Source organism: Meleagris gallopavo, chromosome 3 (assembly GCF_905368555.1).
Source record: "Meleagris gallopavo chromosome 3, MGAL_WU_HG_1.1, whole genome shotgun sequence".
In the NCBI taxonomy this organism is placed as follows: domain Eukaryota; kingdom Metazoa; phylum Chordata; class Aves; order Galliformes; family Phasianidae; genus Meleagris; species Meleagris gallopavo.
In genome coordinates this window covers 78,389,798-78,404,829 of record NC_139406.1, presented here as the reverse complement: position 1 = coordinate 78,404,829, position 15,032 = coordinate 78,389,798, and the positions used below count along the sequence as shown (strand labels likewise).

The 15,032-nt window shown below is 36.9% G+C and overlaps 1 protein-coding gene across 2 annotated transcripts in view; it reads left to right on the top strand.

The window, feature by feature from the left end:
* CSMD3 (CUB and Sushi multiple domains 3) overlaps nt 1-15,032 on the top strand; it is a 538,229-nt gene that overhangs the window by 381,241 nt on the left and 141,956 nt on the right. For both annotated transcript variants that reach the window (XM_085221591.1, XM_085221590.1), the window contains exons 29-31: nt 2,714-2,852; nt 4,653-4,840; nt 14,479-14,673. In XM_085221591.1, the coding sequence (XP_085077717.1) occupies nt 2,714-2,852; nt 4,653-4,840; nt 14,479-14,673 (522 nt within the window). The remainder of the gene's footprint in view (nt 1-2,713; nt 2,853-4,652; nt 4,841-14,478; nt 14,674-15,032) is intronic.

The following is a 15,032-nucleotide window of genomic DNA, read 5'->3' as shown; positions in this document are numbered from 1 at the left end:
GAGAGTCTGACAAAATGATGTCTGAGAGTGTGTATGAAGCAAAGATGCGTCATTGAATTCTTTCATGAGGAAAAAAATGGCACCCATTGACATTTCTCAACACTTGTTGAATGTTTCTGGAGACCAAAGAGTGCATGTGAACACAGTAAGGCATTGGGTAGTGTGCATCAACAGTGACAGCAGAAATAGTGGGTCACCTCTGCTCTTGCAGTTTGTTTTGAATGCAGGCTCTTGTTCATAACTGGCAAAAACAGCCAGTTCATGGTGGTGACTATTTGAAAAATATTGTAGTGGTATTGTGCTCTTTGTATCTGTTGTAGTGTCCGTGAAAATAAATAGGATACATTATTTTTGGAGCAATCTACATAGGTCTCGTACTTTATCTTTCAAGTTTATGTTATTTATAGTTTGATTATCTGTGACAAGGAAAGCAAGGAAGCCAATGTAATGATCCTTTCCCACAAAATTGAAGAATGGTGTTAACTGTGTAGGATTTGGTTATAGTTCGTATGCCTGTATTCACAAAACATCAGGCATATCACTGAGTAAATGTATAGGTCAGGTAAAAATATCAAAAGGCTACAGTAGAATACTACTGGAAACAGAGAAGATGGCACATTACTGACTTCAGTATAGACTTCATTAATTTACAAAAACAATATTTTTGTTAGAAAAAATGAAAATACATTCTTTGTCTGTAAATATTGTCTCAGTCTCCAGTGCTATTCAGAATAACAAAGCTCATATTAAATGAATTTTGGAAGGGTTTACTTGGTTAGCTGTCATCATGTCATCAAGAAAAAATATTCAGAAATTACATAAGTAGTTAGTAAATAACAGCCTTTTAATAATCACTTCTCAGGTAAATTCTAATCACTACTGATCTAGGAAGAAATTCTAAACTGAAACTTCCAAAACCTAACTTAGAGGCAAAGTTATAAATAATTAATGAAATGTGTCACATTAGGATAGTTAGGTAAATAATGCAGTGATACTTATTTACCCAGTATGTTCTTTAATGCAATCAAATGTAATACCGTTATGTAGAATGATGGATTTTGTCTGAGTGAATAGAAGCTGCAGTAGACCTGAAAATCTCCAGGTGTTGTGATAGGTAGCCTTTTAAATAGGATCTTCAATTGTAGTGGTACAGTAAAGAAGGAAAATGGAATTATCCATGAAAGTGCAGCTGGGAGAATAGGCCAATTGCAGTGGTATCATCCTGAGTGACTTTTATATGAGATAGTATGCTTACTCTAAGACTCCAAGAAGGACTGCCTGGAAAGAACTTCTGAAAGGAGGTGGGGAAAAATAAGGGCATCTAAAATAATCAGACGAGCTTCTGGCCTTATGAAATATGAAACTGCACTGCAGCTTTGAGATCAGCTTAATGTGGGCATTCACTTTCCTTTGCCATCCCTGGTAGCATGGTCTTGGGGCAAATGTTAGAAGAAGGAACTTGCTAGAAACCTCAGCTGCGAGGAGCACTTTTTTAGCTTTCATGTATTTTCTTGCCTTTAACACAATTATCTTAAACACTTAATTATCTTTAACACACTTTGTTATCTTATTTAAAGTTTTAATGGGTTTTAGATTAAGTACTGTAATTCCATATAAGCAAAGAATACTAAAGTTATCACACATATACATACAGCACTGGCTACTATGTCTACAAAGAGGTTTATGAAGATAGATAAATATAATCTACATCTCTATTTTTCATTGTGTAATACAGTAAAATTACATTTTTCCTAGTAGATTGACACATGCTTTTCTTTCTGGATGGGCGATTATATTGGGAATTAGCCCTTGTGTCTAGTGCTATAAATTGCAGGCGCCCTTTAAACTTTGTATTCAGACCTGGTCTTTCCCCAGATACAAATGAAGTTATGAAACACAACAAAAGTTTTCAACACATTAAATTCAGACAGTGATAGATTCTGAAACACTCGTGAATTTAATTCAAGCACACAGAGAAAGAAAAAAGATAACTAAGATGCCTAGAAACCTTATTTTCTTCTTATATGAAAACTCCATTGAAAAATGCCTAAGCACAGAATTTAGTACAGACTATACTTTCATTTTTCTTATGAAGTATATACATTTTTGAATCACAATCACACATCATTTAAGAACCTCAGAAGAACAGAGAGATGTGCTTATTTTATTCTGCATTTAATAGGAAGATAGTTTCTTTATCTCCAACAGTGCAAGCAGCACTTACTAGGATTTGTTTGTTGATTTTTGTTTTTATTGAATTTTTATATTATCATTAGTCTCAATCTGAATTACTAATCGGTTATGTGTGGTAAAAATGCAGGTAGCTGCATTATCAGTGAAAGTAAATCATTTTTCATAACTTTACAAACTTCTTTTAGAATGCTTATAACAAGTAGTAGAAAGTAAAACTCTTATGCAGTCATTTTTTTTATATCTGCAGAAAGAGCATGTCTCAAGTTCATGGTGTTTTCTGAAAAGCCTTGATATACTGTTAAGGAGAGAGGAAAGGACACAGAGTTCTAAACGTGTTCTATTAGTATTGGTCTAAGGAGAAATGTGAATGCAGCTTTTGTTTCTATTTAAGCTTTGTAAATACTTAAGTTATTTCTTGTTTAACTTTTAGGGGACATTAAATGTCAGTGAACATGGTGCTGATACATGCTTCTTTTTCTCTTACCTTCTTTCCTCAATTCCAATTTATTTTTATTCACAGCTCCCTGTGGAGGAAACCTGACTGGCTCATCAGGTTTTATACTTTCACCAAACTTCCCTCATCCTTATCCCCACAGCCGAGATTGTGACTGGACTATCACTGTTAATAATGACTATGTTATATCACTAGCATTTATCAGGTAAACTTCTACTTTCTCATAATTTTAAAAATCATGTTTGTAACTTCACTAGTGGCAACTGTTCAGAGCTCTGTGGTATACTGTCAGGTATACTTAATTATCAGTGTGATAAATAATTGTTATCTGTGTCAGCAATCTCATCAAAGACATTACGGTATTCACTGCTCACAGAGCTGGAGCCTGGCAGCTCATTGCTCCTGTTCAGTTAAAGGACTCTCAGTTTGTTCTGCCTAAAGTGTATTGGGATAGCTCTCAATTTACTGATATTCTCTTCCTGAAAAGTTGCTGTGTAAAATAACTCACCAAAAAGACTCCCGGCCAGCAGGACTGTCTTTAATGATTGAGTCGTATTTTCTATGAGACGGTCACCTGATATTTAAGAAAAAGATCAAAAGTGTGTAAGTGTAGTTTTATTAGTCCTTATTATTTCATAAGCAATAGGATACTTTCCATTGCTCTGCTTATTAAAGGCAAAAGGTTTAACATTCCTCTTCATTACAATGCAATATGAAATTAAATTGACCTTATGGAATCCACAGATGAACTTTTACTCTGTATATTGTATGTAACCCATAAAGTAAGTTATTATGCATGTTTACTATATGTGAAAAATAGTTATCACAGAAAATTTATATTTGTAATGTCCCTTCAAATTTAAATCCTATTTATGCTGAAAATTGTTTAATACTGTCTTCATTCTAATCACTGATAGTGTGATACATATTTTAGTGATGTTTGTCATATTGTTTATTTTCATTTGGCCTTTACAGATATAGTAAGGCCTATAAATATATAAATATATTGCTGATAAATATATTGATATTTACCTTTACAATATTAAATGGGAACTATTTTGTACCACTGAACTCTTTCATTACATTCTGTCTTTGACTAGATTGGACAAAGTCATTTCATTTACAAACAGATTCACTGAGTATTTCATGTTTAGGTTTATTTGCTGACATAAATCAGTATAATAAAGTAAATGAGTATCTAAGAACATTCTGCTCTTTCTATTCCATACTTAGGTATAGAAGACCCTAAAACTTAGAATATAATCACTGTTTTACAGTGCAATCCAGTACCGTATATGAACACTCTAGATAAATCCCCAGATATTGCTAGGTCATTCTTAAAATCTGAGCAGTTAAAGCGATTTCTGAGAGAAGCTGACAAGCTTAGTAGAGGTTGGTCAACAAATTAGAGCTCTTACTGAGATTTGCCTCAGTAATGACACATAAGACTAAGGAAAAAATTCTAGATTAAGAGAAATATACATTCTTAAATGAACCAAACTTTGAATTAAAAAAATTTAAATCCACTTTTTACTGCCAAATATGGCTCCTGAGAGGGACTTATTCCAGGAATCTTTTCTAAATTCAAACACAAGCTACTGCACTTTAAAAATAGAAGCCATCCACTTTTGTATTTCTATTGAAGGACATATTACTTAAGTAATGTAGAAGTTAAAAAAAGTATTTTCACTGAAGAAGATAGACCAAGTCTTTAATGCCTACATTCATTTTATCAGGACCTAGTGGCAACTAGAGACAAAATACGGTTTGTCTCCATTCTTCAATTACCAGTCTTTTTTTTTTTTACCTTTGTACACAATCAATTTCTCAAGGAAATTTGGTTAACACCCTGCCACCAACTAATATTAAGTTCAAAATTAACAAAATTAATTAACTAACTATCTTACTTAACCAACATAATTAATTAAATTAATTACATTAACTAAAAGAAAATGTTATACAAAGCTTATATTATCTAATATTTCTCTTTTTTTTCTCCCTACAGTTTCAGTATAGAACCAAATTATGATTTTCTTTATATTTATGATGGACCAGACAGTAATAGTCCACTGATTGGGAGCTTTCAAGATAGCAAGCTTCCAGAGAGAATAGAAAGCAGTTCAAATAACATGCATCTGGCTTTTCGGAGTGATGGATCTGTTAGTTTCACAGGATTCCACCTGGAGTACAAAGGTAAATAATTTTTCTTTTTTTTTTTTTCTCTGTATTCAAAACATTCCTAAGTGTAAACTTCAATCTGCTTTATTTCCTCATAGTTGTCTGCCTGGTGAGGTTTTGATTTTGTCTACAGGTATGGTAATGTGTATTATTATACATTACAAAACACAATATTACAACCATACTAATTAAAGACAGAATCATAGTATATGACTTCATTTAGAAGGTGCACGGTGATTCAAAATAAACAGAAAAAAAATGGCAACATTAGTTTACATACTTCAGAAATAATGACGCATATATATGTTTTTTTGAGAACAGGATTTATTTTTATTTTTTTCTTTATATAATAAGACATATTGTCATAATTGAATTTATTATTCCTGTAAAATGAAATGATGTCCTAGACATCAACCCCAGTGTTGAAAATATGGGGCTAGACTTATGTAAGAGAGGTTACAGTAGATTTGTCCACATATCTCAGACAGAAATCTCTGAGGACATAATATAATGAACAAGAAAATGGGACATATTCAATATAAAATGAATACGACAATTTTCCAATTATCTGTAAAGGCAACTAGAGAGAAAATATGGATGTTGCTGGAATAGCAATTCATCTTACCGTCTTTGGACTGGTTTTCTTCTCAGTTTATTCTGAAACCAATTAATAAATGCAAAGGTAATTTATATAAGGTAAAGAGTTAATCATTTGTTGTCTTAGCAAGTCCACACAGGCTTCTTTTAGTTTCCTAAAATCTTTGGATTCCACAGTTGTAAAGAAAGTTGTCTGCACATTATGATGTAGTTCTAAGATATAAAAAGTAGCTCTTCAGAATGTTGATGGTGAACCCAGATTTATGTACTGCTCCATGCATAGTGTGGAACTATATAGAAAGTAGCTAAACGATGTAGAACTGAAGAACAAACAACTATACTTTTTTTTTTTTTTTTTTTTTTTTTCCAGATGAACCAATCTTTTTCTTTTATACTGTTAGATAGAGTCTTGTCTCATGGAGTTATAGTTTTTCTCATCCACATTCCAAAGCTGGAAAGATGCATATAAGGGGCAGTCTTTAAATTTTTGACCGAGGTTTAAACATAGAAGTGAATCACTGTAATTTAGAATGAAGGCAGAATTATTTTTCTAACCTTACTATTAATCTGTGTGTGCCACTCATATCATTCATTTCTTTCTGTGCTTCCAAGAAATCATGTATAAAGAAACTGTAGAATTTACCCACATTTGTAAAGAGACTGTAAATCTAAATAATGGGAGGATGTACACATTAGATTATGTCTCCTATTTTTGTCTGGAGTATACATCTGCCTCTTAGCACTGAGACATAAAACAAAGGACATATATTAAAATGACCCATTAATAGCCCCAAATATTATTGAATTTAGAGAGAAGTTTTATTATCCTTAGTGAATTATTCAGTTTTTTTTCTGGGACTTCCTGCTAAATATGATCTTGCACAGCTTAATTTACTTTAGGGGATTCATAAGAGCAATTACTGTCAAGTCTTAAAATTTGAAAGTAACTGTTATTGGCTGACAAAACAAACAAACAAACAAACAAAAAAAACCCACACACATTTGTAACATTTCATTACAATATTTTAGATTTTTTTTGTTGTTGTCTTATTTATTTTCAGTCTGTGTTTATATATTTAAGACTCTGAGATAGTAAGCTTATTAAACATCCCCTGAATCCAAAGCAAAAATCAAGCAGGAAAAAATGTGTTTGAAACCTGAAACAAAAAATTCAGGCTACAGTAACAAAGAAACATTGCATTATGTATGGAAACTGTTAAGTCATGGCCTGAACCATTGGTTGATCACCTGAGGAAAGGACTGGCTCAGCCGTGGGTGCACAGGTGAAGGCAATTCACCTGTGTGACCAGAAGGGGTAGAGCCAGGCTCCTAGATCCCATTTAAAGGCTGACTGCCACAGATAAAGGATCTCTTACTGGAGATTCTGCCTTTGTGGAATTTTTTTCCTGAGAGCCTAGATCTTTGGATATGGGTGAGTATTCTGTCTCTTTTTCCATTCCATTATGATAATCTTTCAAACCATAATGCATTAATAAAGAAAGGAAATATTTTCATTTACATAATTCTGTTACTCTCCCTGTTATTCTAACATCCCTGTGAAAGGGTTGTAAATATTTAAATAAAGTAGATGTGACATTTGCAAAGGAAATCTGACATGCAATTAACTTATCCAAAAGTAGTGACTACTATAATAGTGAGCTACGTTTAGCAGAAAGTTTTGTGAATCTTGTATCTTTTTTACTCATGACTAGACAGATAATCTACAGTGCAGAGTTATTTATGATGTGACATATCAAAAATAGGAGGGAAAAGGTAAAGGAATAGATAGGGTGATTTTAAGATGTACATTTAGAAGTCCTAAAACTCTTTCAGTAAGAGCTGTCATTTTAGATTTCACGAGTGGCAATTAATATTTTCAAGAGTAGAGAATGGTTGGACTATTGAGAAAACAGATTGCACATTATATTGTTGTAGATGACTAACAGACAAGCTGGAGAAAATACATGATACTTGAAAGAAGCATGACCGTCTCCTTGGGAATTTTAACTACTGCAATAACCATTGTGAGGGTATTGTGGCTGAGCGTAATAAATCCAAAGTATCCCTTGAATGTGTTTGTGACAATTTCTTCATGCAAGTGATACCCTAGGGTTTATCTACCCCATGGTAGAGTCTGCTGAAATGGTTGCTCACTAACAGACAAATTATCAGGGCTTTGGTGATCAAGAGCAGCCTTGTAGTAAACTATAAGCAACAAGAAAACTGTAAAGGCAGAGCAAGTTCAAGATGAACTCATGAGATTGAACGTACACAAGTCTATAGGGGTGGGTAACACGTATCCCAGGGTCTTAAAAAAGCTGACTGATGTGGTTGCTGAGCCTTTCTCCATCGTGTTTGAGAAGTTGTGGCTTTTGGGCTAAGTCTCCAGGGATTGGGAAAAAGGAAACATCACTCCCATTTATAAGAAAAGAAGGAAGAAGGACCCAGGAAACTACAGGAAGGTGAGCCTCACGTTTGTGCCTGAGAAAAATCGTGGAACAGAACCTCCTAGAAGACATGTTAAGGCACATAAGGGATAAGCAGGTGATCTGAGATAGCCAGCATGGCTTTACCAAGGGAAGGTTTTCCCTGACCAATCTAGTGGCCTTCTATGATGGAGTGGTAACATTGGAGGACAAAGGGAAGGCAAGTGATGTCATTTGCCTGGACTCATACAAGGCCTTTGACCTGGTCCCCTCACCACATCCTTATCTCTAAATTAGAGTGGTGTGGATTTGATGGGTGGACTATTCAGTGGGTAAGGAATTGGTTGGAAGGCTGTAGACAGAGGGTTGTGCTTAATAGCACTGTTTCTGGATGGAAGCTGGTGTTGAGTGGTGTCCCCTAAGGGTCTGTCTTGGAACTGATGCTCTTCAACACCTTCATCAGTGACACTGATGATGGCCTTGAACGCATCCTCAGAAAGTTTGGCAATTACACCACACTGAGTGGTGTGGTTGGCACGTTAGAAGGAAGGGATGCTATCCAGAGGAATGTTGACACAATTCAAAAGGTGGGCCCATGTGAACCTAATGAGGTTCAAGTTAGCAAAGTGCAAGGTTTTGCATTTGGGTAAGAGTAATCCCAGATAAGTATACAGACTGGGAGAAGAACTCCTTGAGAGTACCCTTGAGGAGAAGGACCTGGGGGTCCTGGTGGGTGAAAAACTGAATGCAAGCCAGCAGTGTGGTCTTGCAGCTCTGGAGGCCAATGGTATTCTGGATTCCATTAAAAAAAGGGGTGGCCAGCAGGGACAGGGTGGTGACTGTCCATCTCTACTCTGCCCTTGTGAGGCCCCATCTGGAGTATTGTGTCGAAGTCTGGGGCACTCAGTACAAAAAAAGAGAGGGAGGTGTTGGAGAGGATCCAGAGGATGGCCACTAATATGATCAGAGGGCGGGAGCACTCCCCTACGAAGACAGGCTGAAGGAGCTGGACTTGTTCAGCCTGGAGAAGAGAAGGCTGCGAGAAGACCTCATTGCAGCCTTCCAGTATTTAAAAAAGGATTACAAACAGGAGGGGAATCAACTTTTTTACTCTGGTAGACAGTGATAGGACAAAGGAGAATGGTTTTAAGCTTAAGGAGGGAAGCTTTAGATTAGATGTCGGGGAAGTTCTTTACAGAGAAAGTGGTGAGGTCCTGGAGCAGGCTACCCAGAGAGGTTGTGGATGCCTGTCTCACTCCAATTATAGGATGGAGAAAAGATTCTTTAATATATGTATAACCAAAGGTGGGTTTAAGACAAAAGGTCAAATGTTGGTCTGACCGGTTTATTACAAATCCTAGTAAATCAGGGAGATGGGAAAGAAAAGGCTGACAATTATTACCAATTAGGGTGATGGGGAAGGGAAAGCAGGCAATAGAAAAGACAGGAAGGAGTAAGACTTACATAACTACCACTGAAGATCCAGCAGCATCCCATTACACACCATTCCAATCGTCCTGATACAGGATTAAGAGTAAAGGGGCGAGCAGCAGCAGAGTGGCTGGCCTTAGGCAATAAGCAGCAACAGCGAGTCCAGGAGAAAAAAGCAGGTAGCAGGCCCAAGAGAGTCCATCAGCAGGCAGGTGTCAAGTTGTGAGGCATGTGATGTCAGACGTACCCCTCTTGGTTGTAAGTCCCTTTTTTTTTTTTTAATCTTCTGCCAGTGTGGCACTCCTGAGCACTTAGATAAGAGTTATGTGTAGCACCCCTGAGCATGCAGATATGGTTATGCCCACAGAGACTTTTTATCAGCCATTAAGCTGCTACTCATCCCTCTTATTGACCTTGGCCTGCAGATCTTCAGACACAGGATTTCTCAAACTTTGACCAGGACTTGCCTGGACTTGTCTGTCTGTGTTCAACAGCAAAATATGAGACAAAGGTGCAAGGGAAAAAAAAAAAAAATCTCTTACACTGCCCCATTCCTAGAGGTGTTCAAGACCAGATTGGATGGGACCCTGGGTAACCTGGTCTAGTACCAGATCTGGAGGTTTGTGACCCTGACTGTGGCAGGGGGGTTGGAGCTCAGGTCCCTTCCAACCCAAGCCATTCTATGCTCTGAGAATATGGTGCTCTATATGGAGCTTCCTTTGAAATTCTGTCCCACAGAATTCTGAGAGCCAAATTTCATGAGCTGGATAAGGTGGCTGGAACACTGATGTTGTTGCAGAGCTCAGACTGCTAGCCAGTGGCTAGTTAATAATATGTAAAGTGTTCTCTTTACTGGTTATCTGTCTGATATGATAAAGCAAGTTTGTGGACAATACCAATTTGAGGGGAAAAGTCAGTACTCTGGAAAGTAATACTACTGTTTAAGTGAACAGACTGTATCAATGCAGTGAGACCAATAGTATGAACTTCAACGAGATCAAGTGCCAGGTTGTATACTATTGCCAAACAACCCCATGCATTGCCACAGGCTTGGGGCAGAGTGACTAGAAAGCTATGTGAAAGGAGAAGATCTATGGGTGTTAGTTGGCATTGGAGTGTGAGCCAGTAATGTGCCCAGGAAGACCAATAACATCCTCGTATCAGAAATAGTGTAGTCAGAAGAACCAGAGAGGAGATCATCCCTCTGTACTCAATACTGGTGAGGGTGCATCTCAAGTACTGCGTTGAGTTTTGGGCCCCTCACTACAAGAAAGACACTGAGGCCTTGCAGTGTGTTTGAAGAATAGCAATGAAGCAGTGAAGGGTCTGGAGCACAAGTCTTACGGGGAGCTGAGGGAACTGGGATTGTTTAGTCTGGAGGAGGCTTGGGAGGATGTTATTGCTCTGCAACTACCTGAAAGGAGGTTGTGGTGAGGTGGGGGTTGGTCTCTTCTCCTAGGTAACAGTGATAGGATGAGAGGCAATGAACTCAACTTGTGCCAAGAGAGGTTCAGTTGAATATTAGGAAAAAATTATTCTCAGACAGAATGGTCAAGCATTGAAACAGGCTGCCCAGGGAAGTGACTCTCCAGAAAAGGATTTGTAGGACCCTGTGGACAGCAGATTGACTGTGAACCATCAACACAACCTCTGGTAAAGAAAGGTAACTGGCTTCTGGGCTGAGAGTGGAAGCAAGAGTGGAATCTGCAGCTATGGGCTCTGTTGAGAGAATGGATGTGGCTCTGGGCAGCCTGGTTTCTGTAGGGATATTGTTAGTGTTTTGTCAGCAAATTTAGCAGTCTATCACAACCATATCTTTGGTTAAAGGAAAATTATTGGGCTTTAATTGTTCCCCACAGAAAATTTGTGCTATGACAGATCATGTCTTTCCTCAGCTTTTGATTTAAGCTCCAGACATAGTAGATTACTTTATCTTCTTCTCTTTTTATTTAATGCTGATGTATATATACTTTATCCAAAGATCTACTAGAATTCTGAAACAAAAATTTCTTAAAATACAGTCAGCAACAGTAATTTCATGGTATAAGCTTTAAAGAGGTACAGAAATAAGTAATTAAACAGGCATCAAGTGCTCCTCAGCAAGTTTGCTGATGACACCAAGCTGTGGGGTGTCATTGACACACCAGAGAGACAAGATGCTATCCAGAGGGCCTTAGACAGACTTGAGCAATGGACCCAGGTGAACCTCATGAGGTTCAACAAATTCAAATGCAAGGTCATGTACCTGGGTTATGGCAACCCTCACTACTAATACAAGCTGGGGGATGAAAATATTGAGCACAGCCTTGCTGAAAAAGATCTGGGGGTACTGGTGACTGGAAAGCTGGACATAAGCCAGCAGTGTGCCTTCGCATCCTGGAAAGCGAGCCTTATCCTGGGCAGTATCCGAAGATGAATGGCCAGCAGGTTGAAGGAGGTGGTCCTGCCCCTCTTCTTCATGGTGGTGAGGCATCATCTGGAGTATTGCACATATCCACATACCCAGATGTGGAGTCCTCAGTACAGGATAGGCATAAATTTGTTGGAGCACCTCCAGAGGAGGACTACAAAAATGATTGAAGGGAGGGAACAAGGACTCGCTGAGAGAGCTAGGGCTCTTCAGCCTGGAGAAGAGAGGGCTCTGAGGTGACCTGATAGCAATATTTCAAATCTGAAGGGGAGCTACAGGAAAGAAGGAGACAGACTCTTTAGCAGAGTCTGTTGTGATAGAACAAGGGGAAAGGGGTTCAGGATTATTAAGGGTAGATTTAGATTGGATATAAGGAAAAAGTCTAACAGTGTAGGTGGTGAGGTACTGGAACAGGTTGCCTAGAGATGTGGTTGATGCCCCATCCCTGGACACTTTCAAGGTGAGGGTGGATCAGACCCTGAGTAACATGATCTAGCTGTGCATGTCTTTGTCCATTACAGAGGAGTTGAACTAGATGACCTTTAAATGCACTTTCCGACTCTGAGAATTTTATGATTCTTGTTATTGTCAAAACGTTAAACCTCTAAAGTAAATGGCCTTTATTTGTATAATGAATTATGATTATTCAAACTTGAAATAATTTTCAGCTTGCTCTATGATTTGCCAGACTTCTTAAATGACAGTTTAGCTGGTTCACGTAAAAATTATTAATATCAATGTGATGACTTACAGACTTTTTGGTAACTTGAATCTCTTAACTTCTGATTTTCCACTGAGATTTTGAAATTATGAGTGCTACGGAAGTGTTTGTCCTGCTTTTCAAATGTCATGCTGTATTTTGAAGACTTACCTTTCAGAACAGGAAATGTTTAGATATTACATACACTATACTACAACTATCTAAATGAATCATTGTGGCTATAAAATACTTATTGTTACTATAATTAGGTGTTTTAACTCTCACTTCCTACTAAACACATTTTCAGTTAAGATGCGTGTTCATGGCAATGTTACCCACATTAGGAGATTTTCATGTTCTTTTGGAAGATGTGAAATTGAAATTTCAGAAGGATTATTCCATGTTTCCATCTTCAAACATAAATATGTGAAACATTTATGGTTTCGTAAGATACTATTTCTCACCTCTCATAAATATTAATATGTAGGTTGCTTTGAAAGCAATGCCTTATTTCAATGGCAACTGCAACAGATACAAAAGGCACAATAACACTATTTGATAGATCAAATTCTAGCTATTTTCCAACTTAGTCATCACCTTTAGCTCTGCATTTTTGCCAGCAATGAACAAGAACCTTTATGCCACTCTCTTAAAATCTGTACTAGCAGAGGTCACCCACTGTCACTGTTGCCACTCTGAAATGCACTGCTCACCACCTCACTGTGTTCACATCCACTGTTTGGTCTTAACAAATGTTCAGTGAGTGTCGATTAATATGAATGGGTGTCATTTTCTTCCTCATGGAGGAATTCAATTACACACTTTCGCTTCATGTGCATTTCCATGTCAGGCACCATTTGTCACTGTGCCCCTCTGCTATCATCTGTCACACAGCAACAAAATCTAATGGAATATTGGTGGGAAGGTTCAGCCTCTACTGGCATACCACTAGCATCTGCCTCTGATATCATGGGATAACAGTAAAATAGGAGGCATTATTTTAGAGTAGACCTTGTATAAAATGGCCATAAGAAATCAAAATGGAAAAATTTTTGCTTCGTTATCTTGTCTGCCGTAGTGAGAAATATCTGTTATGCATCTAAAATTTATAAAATATATTCTAATTTTTTCTCTGTAGTCTCAAGTTTTGAGAAACTTTAGCTTAGGGACTGCTAGAATCAGAGGAAGTATCTTTGTATTTAAAGCTACTATAGCCTTTTGGCAGAGATCTGGAAGGGCAAAGATCTACAGTGCAGTTATGACTGCTGCAACTCTCCTCAGGTAAAGCAAGTTGGCACTGATCTTGCTGAAAGTAAATAAATATTCCCTCTTGACTTTCACCACAATACCCTTAAATGATAAAGAAGAAAATCCAGATTTTGACTTCTGCTTGATTTAAAACAAAAAAAAAACAAACAAAAAAAAAACAAAAACAACAACCTCTGAATTACATCCCGCATAACACGTAATCATATGATTCATTACAATATCTACCATTTTCTAATGCATTACCACTATTTTTTTCATTAATGGAAGAATACAGCTAATTTTCCTTGAATGTTTCTGTATACTAAATTTGTTGAAAATATGAGTTATTTTGGTGCAGTTTTTATGACTTGTACTAGAGATCACGTTATAGGTAGTTACAGATATTCACTTAGGGTTTATTAGTTTTGAAGAAATTCTTCTTTGCCTATATATTTTATCACAAACCACTTATTTAGATTTCCTCCACTCATCAATTTTTAGACTATAGATCTTAAAACCAGGATGTGCCCATTCTAGCAATTAGAGTGAAGTCTTGAAAAATGGTTCTTGTGATTACACTCTAGGATTTTTGTGGCAAAAAAATAAGAAACATGAGTTTGGTCACTGTGAAGCAATGAGTTAAGTTTTTAAAGTGAAGGAGAGAAGACTACAATCATGGGGAAACTGATACAGAAGAGAGAAAATTCTAAAGTGTATATAAAATGTAAAATAAATAAGTCATTACATGTCTACACAGTTCTCAAAGAAGACCTTGAGAGAATTCCAGAAAGCGTATGTAATGCTTTATATTATATTCAGAATTATTTTTTTTCTTTTATAGCCAAGCTACGTGAATCTTGCTTTGATCCTGGAAATATAATGAATGGAACAAGACTTGGAATGGACTATAAACTAGGATCAACTGTCACATATTACTGTGATGCTGGTTATGTTCTACAAGGATATTCTACACTGACTTGTATCATGGGAGATGATGGAAGACCTGGGTGGAACAGGGCTCTACCCAGTTGTCATGGTAAGAACATTTCTTAATTTATTTTATTTGCCGTTATTATTCTTCTTTCCTCACATGGAGGGGGGAAAAAAAAAGTACAAAATGAGAGGAGATAATTTTAATAAGCTTGTGTTGTTTTTTTTTTTGTTTTTGTTTTTTTGTTTTTTGACGGGGGGGGGAAATTATTTTTGTATTAAATAAATAAATACTTTTGTTTAAACAACATCACATCATTTGCAGCTAATAATGTCCTGGGCAGAGTAATGGTAAAAGTATTGTCAACAGATCGAGAACAGTAATTCTTTCCTTCTACCCTCAGCACTGTTAAGACAACATCTGGAGTACTGTGCCCAGTTCTGGCCTTCTCCATAGAGCTAATG